The following is a 21,602-nucleotide window of genomic DNA, read 5'->3' as shown; positions in this document are numbered from 1 at the left end:
TCTTATCATCTTGTATCAACAGAATTTGATTTTGCTCCGTAGTATACCATTTGGTCTTTTATTCCCTACTCAACCTTTTTTTTTTTTTTTTTGCTTCTTTCTCTATTTTTAAAAAGTCAGTGTGAATTTTGTTGTTTCTCACAATCTAAGTGTTCCTTTTTTTTTTTTTTTAATCTAAGTGTTCCTACTGCATTTAGTGTTGCTTTTAAATTTAATAAGTATGCTGTAGGGATCCCTGGGTGGCGCAGTGGTTTGGCGCCTGCCTTTGGCCCAGGGCGCGATCCTGGAGACCCGGGATCGAATCCCACATCAGGCTCCCGGTGCATGGGGCCTGCTTCTCCTTCCGCCTGTGTCTCTGCCTCTCTCTCTCTCTCTGTGACTATCATAAATAAATAAAAAAAATTAAAAAAAAAAATAAGTATGCTGTAAACTTAATTGATGTAATGTTTAATCTAATGCTTTCACTTTGCATTTAGTTTAAAACATAAGCTTACACTTCCAGGTATGTATATGCTGCAGTATAAAAAAATGAAAAAAATCATAAATAACCAGATATCCCTCAATCCAAGAAGCTTTCCCCTATTTCTTTCTTTTTTTTTTTTTGGAAGTTTAGAGGCAGTTTTCTCTGCCAGATGAATGAGAATCTGCATTTTAACGAGATTCTTGGATCATTCTTAATGTGCCTTAAATTTGGAGAAGCATTGTACTGGAAATGACCTCATGCTTTCAACAGACAATGGAAAGGAAAGAGAAAGAAGGGAACTGTTAAGTGATATGGGAGGATATATTACTGCTTTGTTGGGCCTGGGCTGAAGGCGGCGGTAAACCGCTGAGCCACCTGGGCTGCCCAACTTTCCCCTATTTCAAAAGGGAAAAATCCCTTGTCAAAAGATATATGTAAGCTGGGACGCCTGGGTGGCTCAGCAGTTGAATGTCTGCCTTCAGCTCAGGTCATGATCCTAGAGTCCTGGGATTGATTCCCACTACAGGCTCCCCACCAGGGAGCCTGCTTCTCCCTCTGCCTGTGTCTCTGCCTCTCTCTCTCAAGAATAAGTAATAAAAAAAAGATTTATGTAAGTATAGGACCCTGAACAAATGTATCTAGGGATGTAGGTGTCATATATAGGGAGTGTCTATTTTTTGCTCTTGATATTTGCCTTTCTGATATTTAGTATAGCCTGAAACAATAATAAACATCTCATGTATAGGCGTACTGTCACTTTATACATTGATTTATTTTATTCTTTTTAAAGATTGTATTTATTAAAATTAATAATTTTAGGCGTCCCTACATTGATTTCTTTTAAAATAAGCTCTTCTCATATGTGAGGTCACTTCTAAACACTGGTAATATTAATACTTATTGTTGTTTTATACTTGGAATTAAATTGAATTCCTTGCTGCTGGCAAACTGGCTCTGTTTGATATGGCCTTGCTGATGTCTCTCTAACTTTTCCTATAGCGGTCCTTCTCTGTCCCTAGCCATCTTGGTCTCTGTGTTCTCTCAGATGTTTTCCTCTGCTAGTTTTCCTGGCTGGAACCATCTGTTTTCACGTCTTTCCATGATGGCTTCCTAATTTTATCCAGAGCTCTGCTCAAGGTATCTTCCTGAGAGGTCATGTGTGCTTACCTTGTCTAGACTAGCTACCTTCAACCTTCATGTACTCAGTTGGTCACTCTTTCCTCTACCCAGCTTCATTGTTTTCATGCCACTTATCACTACCTGAAACTGTGTATTTCCTCACTATTTCCTTATATCTTGTGTTTTTCTTCCCTAGAATGTAAGTTCCATAAAGGTAAGAAGTATCTCTTATTGTCTAACCATGTTTGGCTTATAGTAAGCACTTAATAAATAGTTGTAGAATGAATGAATAGATTCAGAGTTAAATTTTGAAAATGTACCCTATATTTAGCTCTGGTACTAGAAATGTCTTTTTTTTTTTTAAGAAATGTCTTTACTGAAACACCTGGGTGGCTCAGTGGTTGAGCGTCTGCCTTTGGCTCAGGTCATGATTCTGGGATCAAGTCCCGTATCAGGCTCCCCACAGGGAGTCTGCTTCTCCCTCTGCCTATGTCTCTGCCTCTCTCTGTGTGTCTCTCATGAATAAATAAATAAAAATCTTTATTTAAAAAAAGTCTTTACTACATACCCTGAGGCCCCACTTTTTAATAAATATATATTTTTAAAATAAATGTGCATATACATATATGTGCGTGTTTGTAATTCTTTAAAATTGAAGACTTAGAGGGGCACCTGAGTGGCTTGGTCACTTGGGCATGTGTGACTCTTGATTTCAGCTCAGGTCATGATCTCAGGGTCATGGGATCAAGCACCATTGTTCTCTCTTCTTCTCCCTCTGCCCCTTGCCTGCTTGCAAATGCTCTCTCTCTCTCTTTCTCTACTGTCTTAAAAAAAAAAATTGAAGATGTAGATTCAAACCCCTGCTTTGTCATTTACATGTCATATGAGCTTATAGATTCTTTGCTTCACAATTTATTTATTGTTGAAGAGAAAATATTGATGATACTTTAAATGGGATCATGGATGTTGAATATTGAGGACATCCTGGTTAGCATAACCACTTGCTAAGTAATAGCTGCTACTTTTAATCTTTTTTTTTTTTTTTTTTAAACTACTACTCCCATCAATACCACAGCTACTAATTGAGGTTAATAGGAAACTAAAGCAGTAGCTCTCATTTGGGTGGCTTAACTTCTAAAGTGTGTAATCACGGTCAACAGACTGTTAACAAAATAATAGGTGTGGTCAGTAGGAAAATTAAACAGCTTTCCTACTACCTCTAAAATCAGAGCAAAGTAGGAAATAAGCTAAAAGGTTAAAAAGATTACAAAAGCTCAACATCTTTTCAGTTGATTGTAAAACTTAGTGCCTGTAAAATGTAGTTTTTCTTTTTTTTTTTAATTTTTTTTTTTTTTTTTTTTTTTTTTTTTTTTTATGATAGTCACAGAGAGATAGAGAGAGAGGCAGAGACACAGGCAGAGGGAGAAGCAGGCTCCATGCACCGGGAGCCCGACGTGGGATTCGATCCCGGGTCTCCAGGATCGCGCCCTGGGCCAAAGGCAGGCGCCAAACCGCTGCACCACCCAGGGATCCCTAGTTTTTCAATAAAACTAACATTTTCCTGTTTATAGACAAAAAGGTATATTTAAAAAATTTATTTTAAAAAATTATCTCTTAAAAAGGACACGGATTATAAACCAGTGCCACTGAAAGCAGGAGAGGGTGAAGATTACATGCTGGCCTTGAAACAGGAGTTGAGAGAAACTATGAAAAGAATGCCTTATTATATAGAAACACCCGAAGAAAAACAAGGTGGGTATTGGACTCTTTGATTATGTAGTTGAATGTATACAGATGAAACAATGTTTCATGGTCATTTAATGCTGATTGATAGATTTACTTCAGTCAGAAATTATCCACCACCTTGAAAAAGCATGCTTAATGTTGATTTAACAGAAAATGTATTTTAAACTTTTTTATACTTTATTTTTAAAATTACCTTTCAAGAGAAGTTTCATATGTTTGGTGAAAATGGTGAAAAACAAAAATATTAAAAAGTAAAAATCACCTGTATTGCTTATGTGTAGAGATCTATTAATATTTTATTGGATATTCTAGATTTTTTTCTTTTTATAAAATTGGATTCACAGTCCTTTTATATTTCTTTTCTACCCAATATCATGTTATTAGCATTTTCATATATCCTTAACATTCTTAGAAAATATGATTTTTAATGGCTATGTTGTATTTCACTGTGTGTGTGTATATATATATATATATATAGCATTATTAATTGTAAGTAGTTCTGATGTTAGATTTAAAGTGGTTTTTTGCTCATATATGTGTTACTATCCTTGTACATAAATCATTATGTAAGTCTCTGATTATTTAGTATTTTGTTTGAAACTTTTAAAAGCCTTGACTGTATTATGTCAGATATAATAGGAAACATAAAGCATGTACTTATTGGTTATGCCAAGGACAGAGAAGAGAAATTACAATTGGAGAAGGCTTTATAGTCTCAGGGAGTGGGAAGTGGTTTTAGAGGAAGAGAACCCATTCCTGAGTAGATATTTAGCACAGCAGATCTATATTGATTTTCAGTTTCTGCCCTCAAAGGTTGAAATTAGAGAGATCAATATCATCCTTGAGTTCCCCAAACAACATCATTAAAGCATGAGAAATTCATACAGTGTCCTCTCATTCCATTAGTATTAAAAATGCATTCCATTTTCACTCTCTCTAAATGACTTAGAACTGGCTAAGAGTCAAAAAGAAAGTCTTATATAGTAATATTATCTGTGCTTGTAATTATAAGAAGCATTTTAGACAGGTTCGTTTAATTTATCAAACATAGCTGCTTGAAGTTGATACAATGGTTTTATAAGACATTTTTATCTCAAAAATACTGAATTCTTTTTTACTTTCATGATTATGTTGTATGCTTTTATCTATCTGAGTTCAAAATTGAAATTAAAGCTCTTGTTTTAAAGATTTAAAAAAGTAAGATTAAATGAATTAATAAACATCCATTCTTAGTAGAAAAAATAATAGTATAGGGTATAATCTTTTTAAAATTAGTGTTTTCTCTAGACCATGGAACAGATTTACTTAACTAAGTGTGGTCATTATTAAATCATGGGTCTAATTTACAAGTATATCATATTTGAAAATATATCTGTGAGTCTTTTAGACAGGGACTTTAGGAACATAATTTTGTTGCTGGTTTGTGGTAATGGTTGGTTTGTATCTGGATTAAGAGGCTCTTTATCTTTGATAACTGCACAAAGTATTTAAAAATACAAGGAATCTTTGTTTCTTTTTCTATGTAGAGAAAATGTTTATGTAGATTTTTCCAAATTGAAACAAGACCTTCTCTTTCAAAATACTCATATTTACTTTTCTTTTCTGATGTTTTTAAAAAACTAGGTTAAAATGAAGTTTTTTTAAAAAGCATACATATATTTATGTGTGTTTGTAGGTTAATATATATATATATGCATATAATGTGTGTTTATGTATATACTCATATATAAAATGTTTATGTACTGTGCACACCATGAATGAGAAAGAATCAGCCAGACTGAACAAAATTATGCAACTGTCAGAGGAAGCTATATTCTCGGTCATGTTGTATCACCGTTCCCTCAGCCTTCTCCTATCACCTACCACTAATGTACATCAGAAAGGAGAGACTTAGGGACTAATGTAAAGAACTAAATAAGGTCTCAAGGCTTCCTCATTGTCAACTGGCTAGTGGCTCAGGGCAGTGAGATCACAAAGCACTGAGGGCATAGAATAAAAATATTTCTTGTGATGTCACAATTTGTTTATAATGTTTTTGGGTAGAATTATAGAAATTATTGGTGCTTTCTTTACAATGAAATTTATCTTTTTTAAGAAAAGATTTTACTTATTTATTCATGAGAGACACAGAGAGAGAGGTAGAAACAGGCTTCCCGCAGGGAGCCCGACGTGGGACTCGATCCCAGGTCTCCAGGATCAGTCCCTGAGCCGAAGGCAGCGCTAAACCGCTGAGCCACCTGGGCTGCCCCAAAGAATTTTTTTTAATGGAAAAAAAAAAAAAAAAAAAGGAAAGAAAACTCATTTTATCTTAACATTACCATATTGGCCCATTGGACTCTTATAAATCTAATATGTTCTGGAATATTAGTGATCTTATTTTTCCTTCATCCTTAAACATCTTACTATTTCATCAGTATAGATATTATTTCATCATTACTTGTGAATTATTACCCCCATCCTGGAAGATAAAAGATTAAAATATCCAAGAAAAAAAAAAAAGGAAAAATGATGAAGTTGCATTGAAGGGTGGTGCAGTATTGAAATAAAATCAGCACTATTACATTTTCTTTCAGTGTTTCTATTGTGTTGCACATAGTATTACATTAATTTTTAGGAAGCTATAAAAGAAGTCTAGAGAGACTCTTGTCTTCGTGGTTGTTTTGTTTGTGTTTTAGTTTTCATAGAATATAATTGAGATTTCAGAATTGTTCATTTTCTGCCCATATGGCAAAGAGAAGAAAATTGAGAGAGGAAGATGTTATACAATCACTAGACAAATCAGAATATGAATGTAGAAGTAGTAGCTCTTTGGATGCTAACAATGATTGTGAAATTGATTGTGTAAGTGAAATCTCTGAGCTTCAGATGACAATATTCTAGATGAATTTTCTCAAACTCAAGAGTCAGTGGGTAAAGAATATATCTCTAAGAATAAAAAGGAAATATGGCATCCTCACACAATTAGTCCTTGAAAAGTGCCTCATCACATATTTTGTGATAAGAACGTGGAACATCCTGTTTGTCAAAATGACGTAACCATATTTTTCTTTTTTATGATGTTTACATACCAAAAGTTATTTGATATAGTTTATAACTGGAGAAATGCTGAAGGCAAAGACAAAGATGATCAAGAGGAAATAGGTTATGTAGAAATGAAACAATTTGTTGGATTGATCATGTTAATTGGTAATTATAAATTTAATAATGAAAATGTTTTATAATTATAGACCAAAGAAGATGGCCGGGCCATCCTCATTTCAACACAGCTGTGAGCCATCAAAGCTTTTTAAAGTATTACATTTTGAAGATGCGAATATAAGAAGAATTGGAAGCTAGAATCTATTAGAAATGTATTTCTAATCTAGAATCATTTTGATGCCTTTTTGGTTATAGCCACTCTACTGGGTATAAAGTGGCATCTCGTTGTGATTTTGATTTGAATTTACAAAGTAGCTATGATGTTGAACATCTTATGTGCTTTTTACTATGCATATCTTTGGAGAAATGTCTGTTCAGATCCTTTGCCTCTTTTTAACTGGATTTCAGTAGTTGATTTTCAATATTGCTTATTCTTCTAGAAGCTTACTACTGAAGGTTAAATTTTTCCAAAATATACAGTCTGTTGTGGAGAAAAATTTTAAATGCAAATCTGTCATTTGCATCGACTTCTTTTACTGATGAAAAGCTTGATAATGGGGTTTGAGAGTGGTGCCTGAGTGGCTCAAGTGTTTGCCTTTAGCTTGGTTGGTACGTACTCTCAGGTCATGGTCTCGGGGTCCTGGAATTGAGCCCGACATCCGGCTCCCAGCTTGGCAGGGAGGCTACTTCTCCCTTTCCCTCTGACCCTCCTCCCAACTTGTGCTCTCTGTGTCTCAAATAAATAAAACTTTGAAAAATAAGTAAATAAATAGCTTGAGATGAAGATTGAAGTCAAAATAGTTAAATACCTAGAAAAGCTTGGTTTCTTGGTCTTACTGATCCACTATTTATTTTAGTTATCTTTGTTTAACACTATGGTCTTAGTATTATTTGGAATCATTTTCTTAACACGGAAGAGAAATCAGTACATATTTGGGCCTTGCTTTTTATGTTTTCATCTTTTGTATTAATTTCCCTATTTCATGGCTATACTCCTCAACCACATTTTATGATGAACCATGTTTTTAGGCTATGGCACTATGGTGTTGCTTGCCAACTTACATTGCTAGGAAAGGGTTTGGGCCCCCATTGAGGGAGTTTCTTGTGGCAAAGTGAACAAAGCAGCAACAAGAACCACTCCATTTTGGGCAAGCACAGAAGGTCCCTGCAGAATTGTCAGTAGTTGGCATAGAAGCTTGCAGCTTGTTCTTTCATACCCCACCAACCTTACTTTCTCCTACCCTTTTCTCCATTCTCCTCAATGGGTTGTGAAGAGTAGCTCGTTGAAAAGCCTAACTGTGTTTTAATATGTGTATCAAGCACTGAAGTTGACCATACAGCTCTCCATCCTTACTTAGGTAGTTAATACATCCCAGTTACACAAGATTTGAAGAATGGAAGCTGGAGGCTAGCGTCACAAGACTTTCTTGCTCTTTTATTGTAGGTGACTTACTGACCTGGCTTTGGACTTTTGTGAATAATCTCAGAGTTGAATCAGGTTATCTGATTTTAAAAACCATGATTAGGGGCAGCCCCGGTGGTGCAGCGGTTTAGCGCCGCCTGCAGCCCGGGGTGTGATCCTGGAGACCCGGAATCGAGTCCCATGTCGGGCTCCCATGTCGGGCTCCTTGCGTGGAGCCTGCTTCTCCCTCTGCCTGTGTCTCTGCCTCTCTGTGTCTCTCATGAATAAATAAATAAAATCTTTAAAAAAAAAAAACAAAAAAAAAACATGATTAGGGTTTAGGTTTCTGCTCACTCCCAGCTATTCATATCCAGTTGCTTCTTGCCACTTCCTTAAACATATAATATTTATTGAACTTTTCAATAGGTGTTTAGGAACACCTATTGAAATATATGTGTACAAATATAGGAGATTCCTTGTGTGTGAAATAAAAGATGTTATCTGGTGTTTTTAGTTATGGAATGGCTTAAATCCAGGCTTATTCTTGACTTTTCTAATGAACACTTTCTTATTTTTTTATAGATATTGAAAGATATAGTAAAAGATATATGAAGGTGTACAAAGAGGAGTGGATACCAGGTAATTATAAAACTGAAAATATTGGGCAGCCCAGGTAGCTCAGCGGTTCAGTGCCGCCTTCAGCCCAGGGCATGATCTCGAAGACCTGGGATCAAGTCCCATGTCAGGCTCCCTCCATGGAGCCTGCTTCTCCCCCTGCCTGTGTCTCTGCCTTTCTCTCTCTCTCTCTCTCTCTGATGAATAAATAAATAAAATATTTTAAAAAAATCCCTGAAAATATTAAAATAATTTTTAAAGTTTATCTCCTTACTCCATATATTTTAGGGAAATTTTTCTGTTTTCACCATAGGAATTTTTGCTATAGGAAAGTAGGCTGGTTCTTTTCCTATAATTAATTAGTAATGCATATCCTTTGAAAACTAGGATGAAAAGATTTTTATATTTTAACAAGGAAGAGTTGAAGTGTTTTTGAAGTTTTAGAATACTCTTCTATAAAACAGGACTTGCTAAACCCGTTTGAGCTTTCCATTTCCACTTACTGCAATCATAATTTTAATCTACAGTACCAGTAATACTTCTGTGTTTGTGGGGGGTTTTATAGCTTTTGAGGAGAAAACAAGTCTAGTTAAAGGATATTTTAAGCCAAGCTCATCGATCTTCCTTTCTTTTAAGCAGACATAGACTATTTTTATTTATTAAGATGCCTTTTCAATAAAACCATATCTAAGAGATTTTTTTTCAACATTCACAAATTTCCCTTAGACACAGGCAAGATGCAAGAGGTCAGAGAGATTTCATCCAGCTCTTTCCTTTTGCAGATTAAAAAAAAAAAAAAAAAACTCCATAGGAATGGAGTGATTTATCAAGATGACTTGAACAGTAGTACTAGAACCCAGGTCTTCTCATTTTAACTCACTTCCCTTTGACTTCTCTGTCTTTGGTGTTTTGTGAAAACTGCATTTACGTAAGAACATAAATGGCATTTACAGCATTATTGCTTGCATGGGTTATAGTGGTCCTTTCAGTGTGGATCATTGAAAAGCTTGAGTTTCCCTTGAACACTCTCCAATCTCCTATTTCAGTTCTTTCATAGCTGCCACATCATAAATATTAATCTCCTGAAGGATTCTCTTTACATACGTTTTCATGATTATCTATGTCACTTATAAAAGCAGAAATAGGGCAGCCCGGGTGGCTCTTCGGTTTAGTGCCTGCCTTCAGCCTGGGGCGTGATCCTGGAGTCCAGGGATCGAGTCCCGTGTTGGGCTCCCTGCATGGAGCCTGCTTCTCCCTCTGCCTGGGTCTCTGCCTCTCTCTGTGTATGTCTGATGAATAAATAAATAAAATCTTTAAAATAAATAAATAAATAAAAATAAAAGCAGAAATATATTCAAAGCCAAATTTACTAGTTCAGGCTAAATAGCTTGAGATAGAAATGTTTTCTACAGAATACACTGAGTCTTTATTAGCAGGCAGTGTTTTTGTTTTTGTTTTAGATTATTTATTTATTTATTCATGAGAGACACAGAGAGAGAGGCAGAGAGACACAGGCAGAGGGAGAAGCAGACTCCATGCAGGGAACCCAATGTGAGACTTGATCCTGGCACTCCGGGATCATGCCCTGGATGGAAGACAGATGCTCAACCACTGAGCCACCTAGGCATCCCCAGGCGCTGTTTGTTTGTTTATCTATCTATCGATCTATTTTTATTTTTTTTTCCAGGCAGTGTTTTTTAATCCATTTTCGTGTTGCTTCTTTTTTCTGATTAATTCTGTGCTTAAAAAGGAAAAGAAAGTGAGGTGTCTGGGGGGCTCAGTCAGTTGAGCATCCTACTCTTGGTTTTGGCTCAGGTCATGATCTCAGGGGTAGGACTGAGCCTCGCATTGGGCTCTGCATTTTAAGGGGAATCCCTCTCCCTCTGCCCTTACCCCCACTCGTACGTGTGCTCTCTCGCTCTCTCTCTCTAAAATGAATAAGTAAATATTTTTTAAAAATTGAAAGAAAATGACAAATTAGAGGCATTATTTAGCTAATTCAGGAAAAAAAATTATAGTTTTATTTAAGAGGGAGAGTATAGGAGGAGGAGTAGAAGGAGAGGGGGAGAGGAAATCTCAGGCAGACTCCTCATGGGGCTCAGTCTCAGAAGCTGAAGACAGGAGTCTGAGGTTCAAGTGACAGAGCCACGCAGGTGCCCCCAGGCAAAATTATTTATTAGAGAGAATTTACTTTTCCATAGCTACTTATATTTTTAGTTATAAAGTTTTTGCATAATTTTTAGAATTATTTAATTTTGCATGTGTTGGGATTGTGGTCATATATTTTAACTTGCCTTATTATGTAAGAAATACATATCAACTATAGAAAACAAACAAAATACAGCATAGTCAAATAATAAATACTGCATAGGAAAAGCAGCTGCAATCCCAACACCCACTAAGAATTATTGTGATATTTGTTCCCAACCTGGAGGTTTCTCTACACAAATATTAGATATATAAAAATATTTACATGTTACACCTGGGTGGCTCAGCAGTTGAGCATCTGCCTTTGGCTCAGGGCGTGATTCCAAGGTCTGGGGATCGAGTCCTGCATCAGGATCCCCTCGAGGAGCCTGCTTCTACCTCTGCCTGTGTCTCTGTCTCTCTGTGTGTGTCTCTTATGAATAAATAAATAAAACCTTTAAATATATATATATATTTATATGGATTATTTTTCTTGTTATGAAAATTTCTGTATTTAAAATTGACTAGATAGGGGTGCCTGGGTAGTTCAGTTGGTTAAGCATCTGCCTTAGGCTCAGGTCATGGTCTCAGGTTCCTGGGATCAAGCCCCACGTTAGGCTCCCTGCTCTGCTCCCTCTACTCATGTATGCTCTCTTTCTCTCCCTCTCAAATAAATAAATAAAATCTTAAAAAATAAATTAAATAAATTAAATAAATACTATGTAGCTGTTAAAAGAATGTTATAAAAATTTTATAGCACCATTTCAAAGTTATTGTTTTTAGGTTTATTTATTTTTTAAATAATCTCTGCATTCAGCAGGGGGCTTGAACTCACAACCCCAGGATTAGAGTCACATGCTCTACTGCTGAGCCAGCCAGATGCCCCCCAATTTTTTTTAATGAACTCTTTCTTCATCATAGGAGAAAATACATCACTATTATCTTTTGATTTCCAGGCTCAGTACAGTCAGATATTAAGAAATTTTATTTTCATTGCAGAAGCAACTATCATGTCCTTTAAATTTTTTTCAAAGATTTGTCTTTTTACTTGAGAGAGGGGTGGATAGAGGCAGAGGGAGAGAGAATCTTAAGCCCTGGGGCTTAATCTCACAACCTCAGATCATGATCCGAGCCAAAATCAAGAGTCCGATGTTTAACCTACTGTGCAATTGGGCACCACTGTTATGTCCCTTATTATTTTTAAAATATTTTATTTATTTATTTGAGGGAGAGAGGGGCAGAGAGAGAGCTCGAGCAAAGGAAGGAGCAGAGGGATAGGGACAAGCCGACTCCCTGCTGAGCGGGGAGCCCAACTCAGGGCTCTATCCCAGGACCCTGACATCTTGTCCTAAGTCTAAGTCAAATTTGCTTAACTTACTGAGCCACACAGGTGCCCCCTGTCATGTTCTTTAGTCATGTTGAGTGCCACTAACCCCTAGAAGAAATTACAATTTTTTTTCTTTTGTACGTGCAGATTGGAGAAGACTCCCAAGAGAAATGATGCCAAGGAAGAAGTGCAAAAAAGGTACATTGACTAATGTAATAATCTGGGTTAAAAAAGGTTATTTATTGCTCGAATTCTAATTATGGAATTATCAATCTGAAGTTAGACTCAGTGTTCTGAATGCTTTTTCTTAAGATACGTTTGGGATTTAGTTATTTCATTAAATCTTTTTGTTGTTGATTTTTGTTTTTTGTTTGATTGTTTTTCCTTTCTTTAATTATGGAATTTTGATGTGTTAAGAAAGATTTTTCAAATATGCAGACATTTTTTCAATTTGAAATTTTGCACATTTGAAATTCTTTTAGTGGTTTTACTGTCCATATTTTAAGGTTTTTTTAAAAAAAGATTTTATTTATTCATCTGATAAAGAGAGAGAGCCAAAGAATGACAGGGAATGGCAAAAAGGGAGCGAGAAGCAGGCTCCCTGCTGAGCAGGGAGCTGGATGTGGTGCTGGATCCCAGGCTCCTAGGATCATGTCCTGAGCTGAAGGCAGACATTCAGCCAACTAAGCCACCCAGGCACCCCTATATTTTAAGTTTTTAACTAAAACATTCATAACTGGTAAAATTTGAGAACTGGTAGATTAGAACTTTATGTTGTACGTAAAATACCAAAGTGAAAGTTTCCAGCGTGTTGTTCTTTCATAATTCCACTGAGTAAAAAGTTGTTGAGCAACTACTATTGCCAGACACTGTGCTAAGAGGAATAAAACAGTAAGCCAAGTGGGAATAATCCTTGCCCTAATGGGGCTTACCGTTCAATGGAGTAAAAATATTGACCAAAAACACAATGTCCTCATTGGGAGGTCAGGGGAGTTTTTTTGAGGAAATGGAATTGAAGTCCAGATTGAATGATGAGTAGGACTTGGGCAGGATGTGGTTGGTGGGAGAATGTTGGAGAAAGACCAGGTTTGTGAGGGGTAAGTCATGAGCAGTTTAAAGGTAATCTTTAAGGTTCCTTTGAAATATACAAATAGAAGTGTTGAGCATGTTGTTGGATACAGGGTGGGTGGGCCTCAAAATGGAGATGGTAGTGATCAGCATAGATACTATAATTCAAACTATGAGGAAGGAAGGATGAGATTATCTGGGGTAAAATTAGAGAATTAGAAGAAATGAGGGCCCAAGCCTAAACTTGGAGGAGTGCCAAAATCTAGTAGGCTCATAGAGGAGATTCAATCAGCAAAGAAAAGAGATGGAAAGAAAGAGGAGAGGAAAAGGAGAACCCAAGAGAGTGGAGTTGCAGAAGCAAAAATATGCAAGAAGTAGAGACTATTTTAGGTCACGTGAGTGGCTCAGTTGGTTAAGTGTCTGCCTTCAGCTCAGGTCATGATCCCAGGGTCCTGGGATCCGGCCCCAAATAGGGTTTCCCTACTCAGTGGGAAGTCTGCTTCTCCCCCTGCTTGTGCTCTCTCTGTCAAATAAATAAATAAAATATTTACATTTAAAAAAAGAAGTAAAGTCTGTTTCAAAAGGTGATCAACAGTGTTAAAGGAGGTTACGCAAAATTGCTGTGAGGTCAAGTAAAATAAAGATTGGAAAATGTAAACTAATTTTGACATGTTAATCATTGTTGACCTTGTGAGAGCTTTTTATTTTTATTTTTTTAAGATTCTATCTATTTATTTAGAGCATGCAAGTGGGGTTGGGGGAGAGGGATTCGTAAGGGTAGAATCCAGTTTGGAAGGGGTTAAACCATAAATGGGAATTTAGGAAAAGGGGACAGCAAGCATAAATGAGTGTTTGGGGAATTTGGATATAAAGAATAAAGAGAGAAAAAGGAAAGTAGCCAGAGAGGTTAATAGCAATGGGATTAGAAACTAAGAGAAGAAATTCCCTCCCTTTTACCCCTCTTTGGTATTTTGTGTTATGCTTTTTAATATACTTCATTTTCCAGAGCAGTTTTAGATTCATAGAACATTGGATGGATAAGTACGGATTTTCCATATACTCCCTGCCCCCACACATGCATAGCCTCCCCCACTGTTAACATCCCCCATCAGAGTGGCGCGTTTGTTGCAATCAGTGATCCTACCTTGACGTACTACATATGGTCTTACACAGAGACCATAGTTTACTTTGGGTTCACTCTTGGTATTATACATTTTGTGGTTTTTGGCAAATGTGTAATAACATGTGGCCACTGTTTGAGTATCAGACAGGGTACTTTCACTGCTTTAAAAATTCTCTGCGTGGGCAGCCCAGGTGGCTCAGCGTTTTACCACCGCCTTCGGCCCAGGGCCTGATCCTGGAGACCCAGGGTCAGGTCCCACGTCGGGCTCCCTGCGTGGAGCCTGCTTCTCCCTCTCCCTCTGCCTGTGTCTCTGTCTCTGTTTCTCATGAATAAATAAATAAAATCTTTAAAAAATAAAAATTCTCTCTGCTCTGCCTTTTCATCCCTTCCTCCTCCTTACCCTTAGCAACCACTGATCTTTTTTATAGTCTCCATAGTTTTGCCTTTTCCAAAATGTCATACAGTTAGAAACATACAGTATGTGCCTTTTCTGATTGGCTTCTTTTAGTTAGTAATATTCATCTAAGTTTCTTCCATGACTTCATGGCAGACAGCTCATTTTTTTTTTGTTAGTGGTAAATAATTCCATTGTCTGGCTGTGCCACAGTTTTATTTATCCATTTACCTACTGAAGGACATCATGATTGCTTCTAAGATTTGGCAATTATGGATAAAGTTACTATATAAACATCTATTGTTGTGTGGACATAAGTTTTCAACTTCTTTGGGTAAGTACCAAGGAGGATGATTGCTGGACTGCATGGTAAGAATATATTTAGTTTTGTAAGAAACCACCAAATTATCTTTTAGAGGCCCTCTGCCATTTTGCATCCCCCCTGGCAACCAGTGAGAGTTCTTGTTTTTATACATCCTGGCCAGAATTTGTTATTGTCATTGTTCTGGATTTTGGCCATTCTGAAAGGTGTGTAGTAGTAGCTCACTACTGTTTTAATTTGCGTTTCCCTGGTGACATGTGATGTGAAGCATCTTTGTGTACACCTACTTGCCATTTGTGTATCTTGTTTGGCAAGATATCTGTTATGGTCTTTGGCCCATTTTTAATATTTGTGTGTGTGTGTGTGTGTGTGTGTGTGTGTGTGTATACGAGCTTAGTGTTGAGTTTTAGGAATTCTTTGTAAATTTTGGATAACAGTCTATAGGAATAAACCCCTCTGGCTGCGAGTTTCTCCTTTTACTCTGATACTACTACCATATTCACAATATTTCTGACACCAGATGTGTGGAATTTTTTTCCCTGCACCAAGCAGTTCTCTGCAACACCAGTTGTGTCTTAAAATTTAATTCAGTTTCAGCAGCAACTGGAATTAATGCAGACCCCACAAGTTAAGGGTTCAGCCCCATAAGACTACTTCCCACTTCAGATGCCAATTTCAAGTAGTAGGTTCCCCACATTACCCGCAACTTCTGTCTGACTTGGATACAGATCAGAATTTCCTATGACCCTCCTCCTCCCACTTGGATTTCATTTGCTAGAACAGCTCACAGAACTCAGGGAAACATTTCGGTTTACCAGTTTATTTAATGAAGGATATGATAAAGGATATAGATAAATGTCAGATGAAGAGATAGGGCAAAGTCTAGAAGGGTTCCCCGTGCAGGAACTTGTGTCTCTGTGGAGCTTAGGTGCACCACCTTCCCAGTATGTAGATGTGTTTACCAGCCTGGAGACTTCAAATCCCCATACTTTGGAGATTGTTATAGAGGCTTCATCATATAGATTTGATCACTCATTAACTCAATCTCCTGTCCCTCTCCCCTTGCCCAGGGAATGTGGAATGGAGCTGAAAATTACAGTCTATTAATCATGTTTTTTTCTGTCTTTTGACCAACCTCCATCCTGAAGCTATTCAGGGGCCCACCAAGAGTTCCATTCTTAGATCAAAAGGCACTCCTATCACCCAGTAAATTCCAAGGGATTAGGAACTCTGGCAGGAACCAATTTCAAAGACTAAGTATTAAAACAAAACATGCTCCTAGTGTTCTTATCACTTTGGAAATTATAAGAGTTTTAGGAGTTCTGTGCCAGGAACCAGAAACAGAGACCAATATATATTTTTTCTATTATTTCACAGAATCCTTTATCAGATCTGTCTTTTGCAAATATTTTCTCCCAGTCTGTGGCTTGTTTTCTCATTTTCCTGACATTATCTTTAATAGGGTGGAATTTTCAAATTTTAATGAAGTCTAGCTTATCAGTTATTTCTTTCATAGACTGTGGCTTGCTTTGGCAGTGTATCTAAGAAGTCATCACCAAACCCAAGGTCATCTAGATTTTCTTCTATGTTATCCTTTAAGAGTTTTATAGTTTTGTGTTTTGCATTTAGGTTGTGATCCATTTTGAGTTCATCTTTGTGAAGGATAAGGATGTACCTAGATTTATTTTATGCAACACCATTTGTTGAAAAAACTGTCTTTTCTCCATTGTACTGCTTTTGCTTCTCTTTCTATTTTTATATGGGTCTATTTCTGAGCCCTTTATTCTGTTCCATTGACCTGTATTTATTCTTTCACCTTTACCACACAATCTTGATTACTGTAGCTAAAGTATGTTTTAAAGTCCAGTAATATCAGTCCTCCAATTTTGTTCTTTCCTTCAATATTGTGTTGGCTATTCTGGATCTTTTGCCTTTCCATACAAACATTAGGAACAGTTTGTTGATATTGTAAAATGACTTACTAGGATTTTGATTGAGTTTGCTTTGAATCCATAGATGAGGTTGGGAAGAACAATCATCTTGATAATACTGAGTCTCACTCTCCATGAACATGCAGTAGGTGTCCATTTATTTAGTTCTTTGATTTCATTCTTCAGAGTTTTGTGGTTTTCTTCTAGACTGTATACACATTTTGTTAGATTTATATCTAAGTATTTAATTTTGAGGCATGCTAATGTAAATAGTATTAGATTTTTTATTTCGAATTCTGCTTGTTCATTGTTGGTATACAGGAAAGCTATTGACCATTGTGTATTAACCTTGTAGCCTGCAACCCTTCTATAATTGGTTATTAGTTTTCAGAGTTTTGGCTCATTTTTTCAGATTTTCTGCATAGATGATCATGTCATCTGTGAATGAAGGCAGTTTTATTTCTTCCTTCTCAATCTGTTGAAAGCAGTGACATTAGGGAACTTTTTTACCTTGTTCCTAATCTTAGTGGGAAAGTGTCAAACTTATCACCATTAAGTATGATGTAGCTATAGGATTTTTTTGTAGCTTTTTTTTTTTTAAGATTTTACTTAATATATTCATGAGAGACACAGAGAGAGAGAGACAGAGGCAGAGGCAGAGGCAGAGGGAAAAGCCCGCTGCCCATGGGGAGCCTGATGTGGGACTCAGTCCCTGGACCCCGGAATCACTACTTGAGCCAAAGGCATATGCTCAACCACTGAGCCACCCAGGCATCCCTGTAGATGTTCTTTATCAGCTTTAGGAAATTCCCCTCTACTCCTTGTTTACTAAGAATTTTTTTCGTCATGAATGGGTGTTTGATTTTGTCAAATGCTTTTACTGAATCTGTTGATAGGATCATGTGATTTTTTTTTCCTTTAGCCTGTTAATGTGGTGGATTATGTTAATTGATTTTGGAAGGTTGAACCAGCCTTACATACCTATGGTAAATCCTACTTAGTTGTGACATATTATTCTTTCCATACATTGTGGGATTGGATTTGGAAATATTTTATTGAAGATTTTCACTTATATTTTCATGAGAGGTACTAGTTTTCTATTTTGTTTCTTGTAATATTTGTCTGGTTTGGTATTAGGGTAATGTTGGCCTCATAGAATGAGTTAGGAAATGTTGCTTCATCTTGTGTCTTTTGAAAGAGAGGCCCCTCCCTTATTAAACAGCTTGAGTTACATTTTACATATAATAAAATGCATATATCTGAAATATATAATTCGCTAAGTTCTGACATATTTATTTAAAATGGAAATATTTTTATTTTGTTTCATCTCAGAACTATAATATATAAGAATATTTATTTATTATTTTTTTAAAAGATTTTATTTATTCATGACAGACACAGAGAGAGAGAGAGAGAGAGAGGCAGAGGCACAGGCAGAGGGAGAAACAGGCTCCATGCAGGGAGCCCAATGTGGGACTCAATCCCAGGACACCAGGATCATGTCCTGGGCCAAAGGCAGGTGCTAAGCCACTAAGCCACCAGGGATGCCCTATATATAAGAGTATTTAGCTTGCTTGAGTATAAAATATTATATTAAAAAACCCCAAAATATTGTATGTTGAGATATAATAGTTTATCTCCTATCTTTTATACCTTTGGCTTTTATTGGGCAAATATGTTATTTTTACAAACATGCATTAATGATACTGGTCATGTCCTAGTGGATCACGAATTTGTAGCAGACCCTAAAGAGCCAAAAAGAATGTGTCTGATTTGGAAAAATAAATGTTTTCAAATACATCTCACTGACTGCTCATCCCTGGAACTTTATATACACATTGATAATTAGGAGAAAGTCCAATGTGTCAGAATTTCCATTTGTGAAAAAATAAAGCAACAACCACAAAACTTTGTTTCCATTCTGAGCTTTTTTTTTTTGTACATTGTGTAATTTTTTGTGTTTTATTCTCGATAAGCTTATACTTTCTCTTTTGTTAAAATGACCTCCACTTCCATGAAAGTAAACAGTACCCAAAGAGCCAAAGCTGAAAAAAAGTTTGTTTCTTGAAGAACCAGCTATTGGCCGGTATTGAAAGAAACCAAAAAATTTCAAATATATGCTTGTATCTGGCTGAGGTGGGAAAAAAATGCATGTTAATGTTTTGGGGTTAAAAGAGTCTTTTAACAAATTTTGGTAATTTTTTTTTAAGATTTATTTATTTTAGAGAGAGCGAGAGACCACATGAGTTGGGAGAGGGGGAGGAGAAGGAGAGGGAGAGCATTTCAGCCGACACCCCACTGAACACAGAGCCCAACACTGGGCTCTATCTCACAACCCTGAAATGATGACCTGAGTCAAAACCAAGAATTGAACACTCAACCTGCTGAGCCACCCAGGTGTCCCAACAAATTTTGGTAATTTGACACTTCTCTCCCAGTTATAGGTAAAAGAATTCATGATTCTATAAAACCAGATTGATAAGTAGCAAAAAATGCTTAGTGGCTCTTTGGCAACTGACTTTCTTACTTAAGAGATAAGTAGGGTTTATTTTTATTTGTATTTTTTTTTATTTTTAAGATTTATTTATTAGCGAGAGAGAGCAAGAGGGAGGGAGGGGCAAAGGAAGAAAAAGAATCCTGAAGTAGACTTCCCACTGAGTTTGGAGACAACACAGGGCTCAGTCCCAGGACCCTGAACTGAAATCTAGAGTCAGCGGCTCAACCTGCTGAGCTACCCAGGCACCCCTAGAGATCGGTAGTTTTTAATAAGTTTATTTATCCCACCATGTTCTGTAACAGCCATTTAACAGACTTATGTGTTACGAAATTTAAATAATTCGACAAATGATTCTTAGAAAAAAAGACTTCATGATGTGAGTAAATTACATTCTTAGCTAATGTTTTCTGGCATCTGTATATGATACTACAGTTTATGTGCTACGGTTCAGATTAAATAGCCCTTACTCTCAAGGGGAACAGAGAAAGTTACCCATTATTAAATGTCACCTTTCTTTTGAGCAAAACTTCAAATACATGTATGTTTGGGGTTCTGAGCTCAGTGACTCCATGAGGGGCAATTTGGTATAACACAGTAAATTGTAATTCTGTCACTTATGGGCCATCCACCACAATCTAGAAATTTCTTCTTCTATAGGTTAAATGTTAATCTTTAACAAAATTACATCTTTCTTAGCCATATTTTTCTCTGTTACCAAGTAATTTCTAGGTATTTAGTTTGATTTGGGGGAAGGACTATAATACTTTTTGATCACAGTGGGACAATTTTGTAGCTTATCCTAATGCCTTGGTAACTGACTGGCAGGATCTATATGTGAAATAACTCTCCATTCCATGCAGTTGTAGAATAGCTTCAAATGCATTATTTTTTTAATATGGCTTTAAAAATATCCCAGAGCCATTAAAACATTTTATTTATATTGCTTTGAGTTTTCAGATCCATGTAACAGGTGTGTTGAGTTTAACCATTTTAATCTTCATTCCAAAGATGAAGCTTATGTTCCATGAGTATAACTTCTTCGTCATTTCTTTAACCATTGACAAATGTGTATTTATTTGGCACTTGTTTTTTTTATTTTTCAAACCTGGTCCAATTGCCCTAGTTAAAGTACGCTGATCAGTGAACAGGAAGCCAGTACAAGATGATATATTTGTGAGAGTCTTTCGCTGGTCCCCTGGTGCTTCTACTGGACTTAAGTTTTTAGTATTTACGCCTTAATAACATTACTTGCCAGTACAAATTTTCAGTACTGGTAAAAAGATACCTGGTTACAGTGTTAGAAAACATTCTATGAAGTGATTATCGTTTACTTCTTATCATGGAGAACTGGTGAGGCATACTGGTTTGTTATTCTTTAAGAAAATCAGTTCAGTCTGCAAACTCTGTGACTACCCACTATGACATATCACTATGCTACACAGAATATAAAGAAGCAAAGAAATAACGATAGACAGCTGCTATTATAGAAATAACGTGTTAACAGTGGTTTTACTTCAGCAGGCCCCAAATCCGAAAAGGCGAAAGATACAGGCAAAGGCGCTTCGCTCACTAATACTGCAGATGTGTTGAAAAAAATCGAGGTAAGGTTTCCTTCTTGCTACACAAGCAAGCTGAAAAAGTGTCATGCCTCCTTTCGCCTTTTTCAGTCTTTCCACCTTCTCTCACTTTTTAATAATACGTGGATTTGGCAGAGCCAAGCCCCGCACACAGGGCAACTGAACAGATTTGAACATTCTTAGCTGGGAGATGAAGAAGCCTCATCCTATCCTTCTTTTTTATTATTTTTTAAAGGTTTTATTTATTTATTCATGAGAGACACACACAGAGAGAGAGAGAGAGAGGCAGAGACACAGGCAGAGGGAGAAGCAGGCTCCCTGCAGGGAGCCCGACGTGGGACTCGATCCTGGGTCTCCAGGATCACACCCTGAGCTGGAGGCAGACATTTAACTGCTGAGGCACCCAGGCGTCCCATGTATATGTACTTTTTTAAATGCTTTTTTTCTCTGTCTCATGGTAAGTGTAGAACATTCTATTGAGAAAAAAAGCACATCTTATGGAACTTACTTTTTACTTTCATTGCTGTCCATATTTCAAAAATAGAAAGGTAAAAAATCCTAAAGGTTAGTAAACTGAAAATTTACCCTCCCATCCCTGCCCATAACCATCCAGTTCCCCTCTTGACAATCAGTATTACCAATTCCTATTGATCTTTCAAAAATATTTTATGCATAACAATACCAGATCTTTCT

The 21,602-nt window shown here is 36.6% G+C and overlaps 1 protein-coding gene across 2 annotated transcripts in view; it reads left to right on the top strand.

Moving 5' to 3' along the window:
* The window catches only part of POLR3G (RNA polymerase III subunit G), a 42,275-nt gene that overhangs the window by 8,861 nt on the left and 11,812 nt on the right, over positions 1-21,602 (top strand). The window contains exons 3-6 of one of the 2 annotated variants that reach the window (XM_025992913.2): positions 3,205-3,334; positions 8,451-8,507; positions 12,145-12,195; positions 20,854-20,933. In XM_025992913.2, coding sequence (XP_025848698.1) covers positions 3,205-3,334; positions 8,451-8,507; positions 12,145-12,195; positions 20,854-20,933 — 318 coding nt within the window. Of the gene's footprint in view, positions 1-3,204; positions 3,335-8,450; positions 8,508-12,144; positions 12,196-20,850; positions 20,934-21,602 lie in introns of both variants that reach the window. The other variant, XM_025992912.2, reaches the window with a different exon arrangement.

Source organism: Vulpes vulpes, chromosome 14 (assembly GCF_048418805.1).
Source record: "Vulpes vulpes isolate BD-2025 chromosome 14, VulVul3, whole genome shotgun sequence".
Classification (NCBI taxonomy): domain Eukaryota; kingdom Metazoa; phylum Chordata; class Mammalia; order Carnivora; family Canidae; genus Vulpes; species Vulpes vulpes.
The sequence above is the reverse complement of the archived record's forward strand: the minus strand, read 5'-3'. Positions and strand labels throughout refer to the sequence as shown.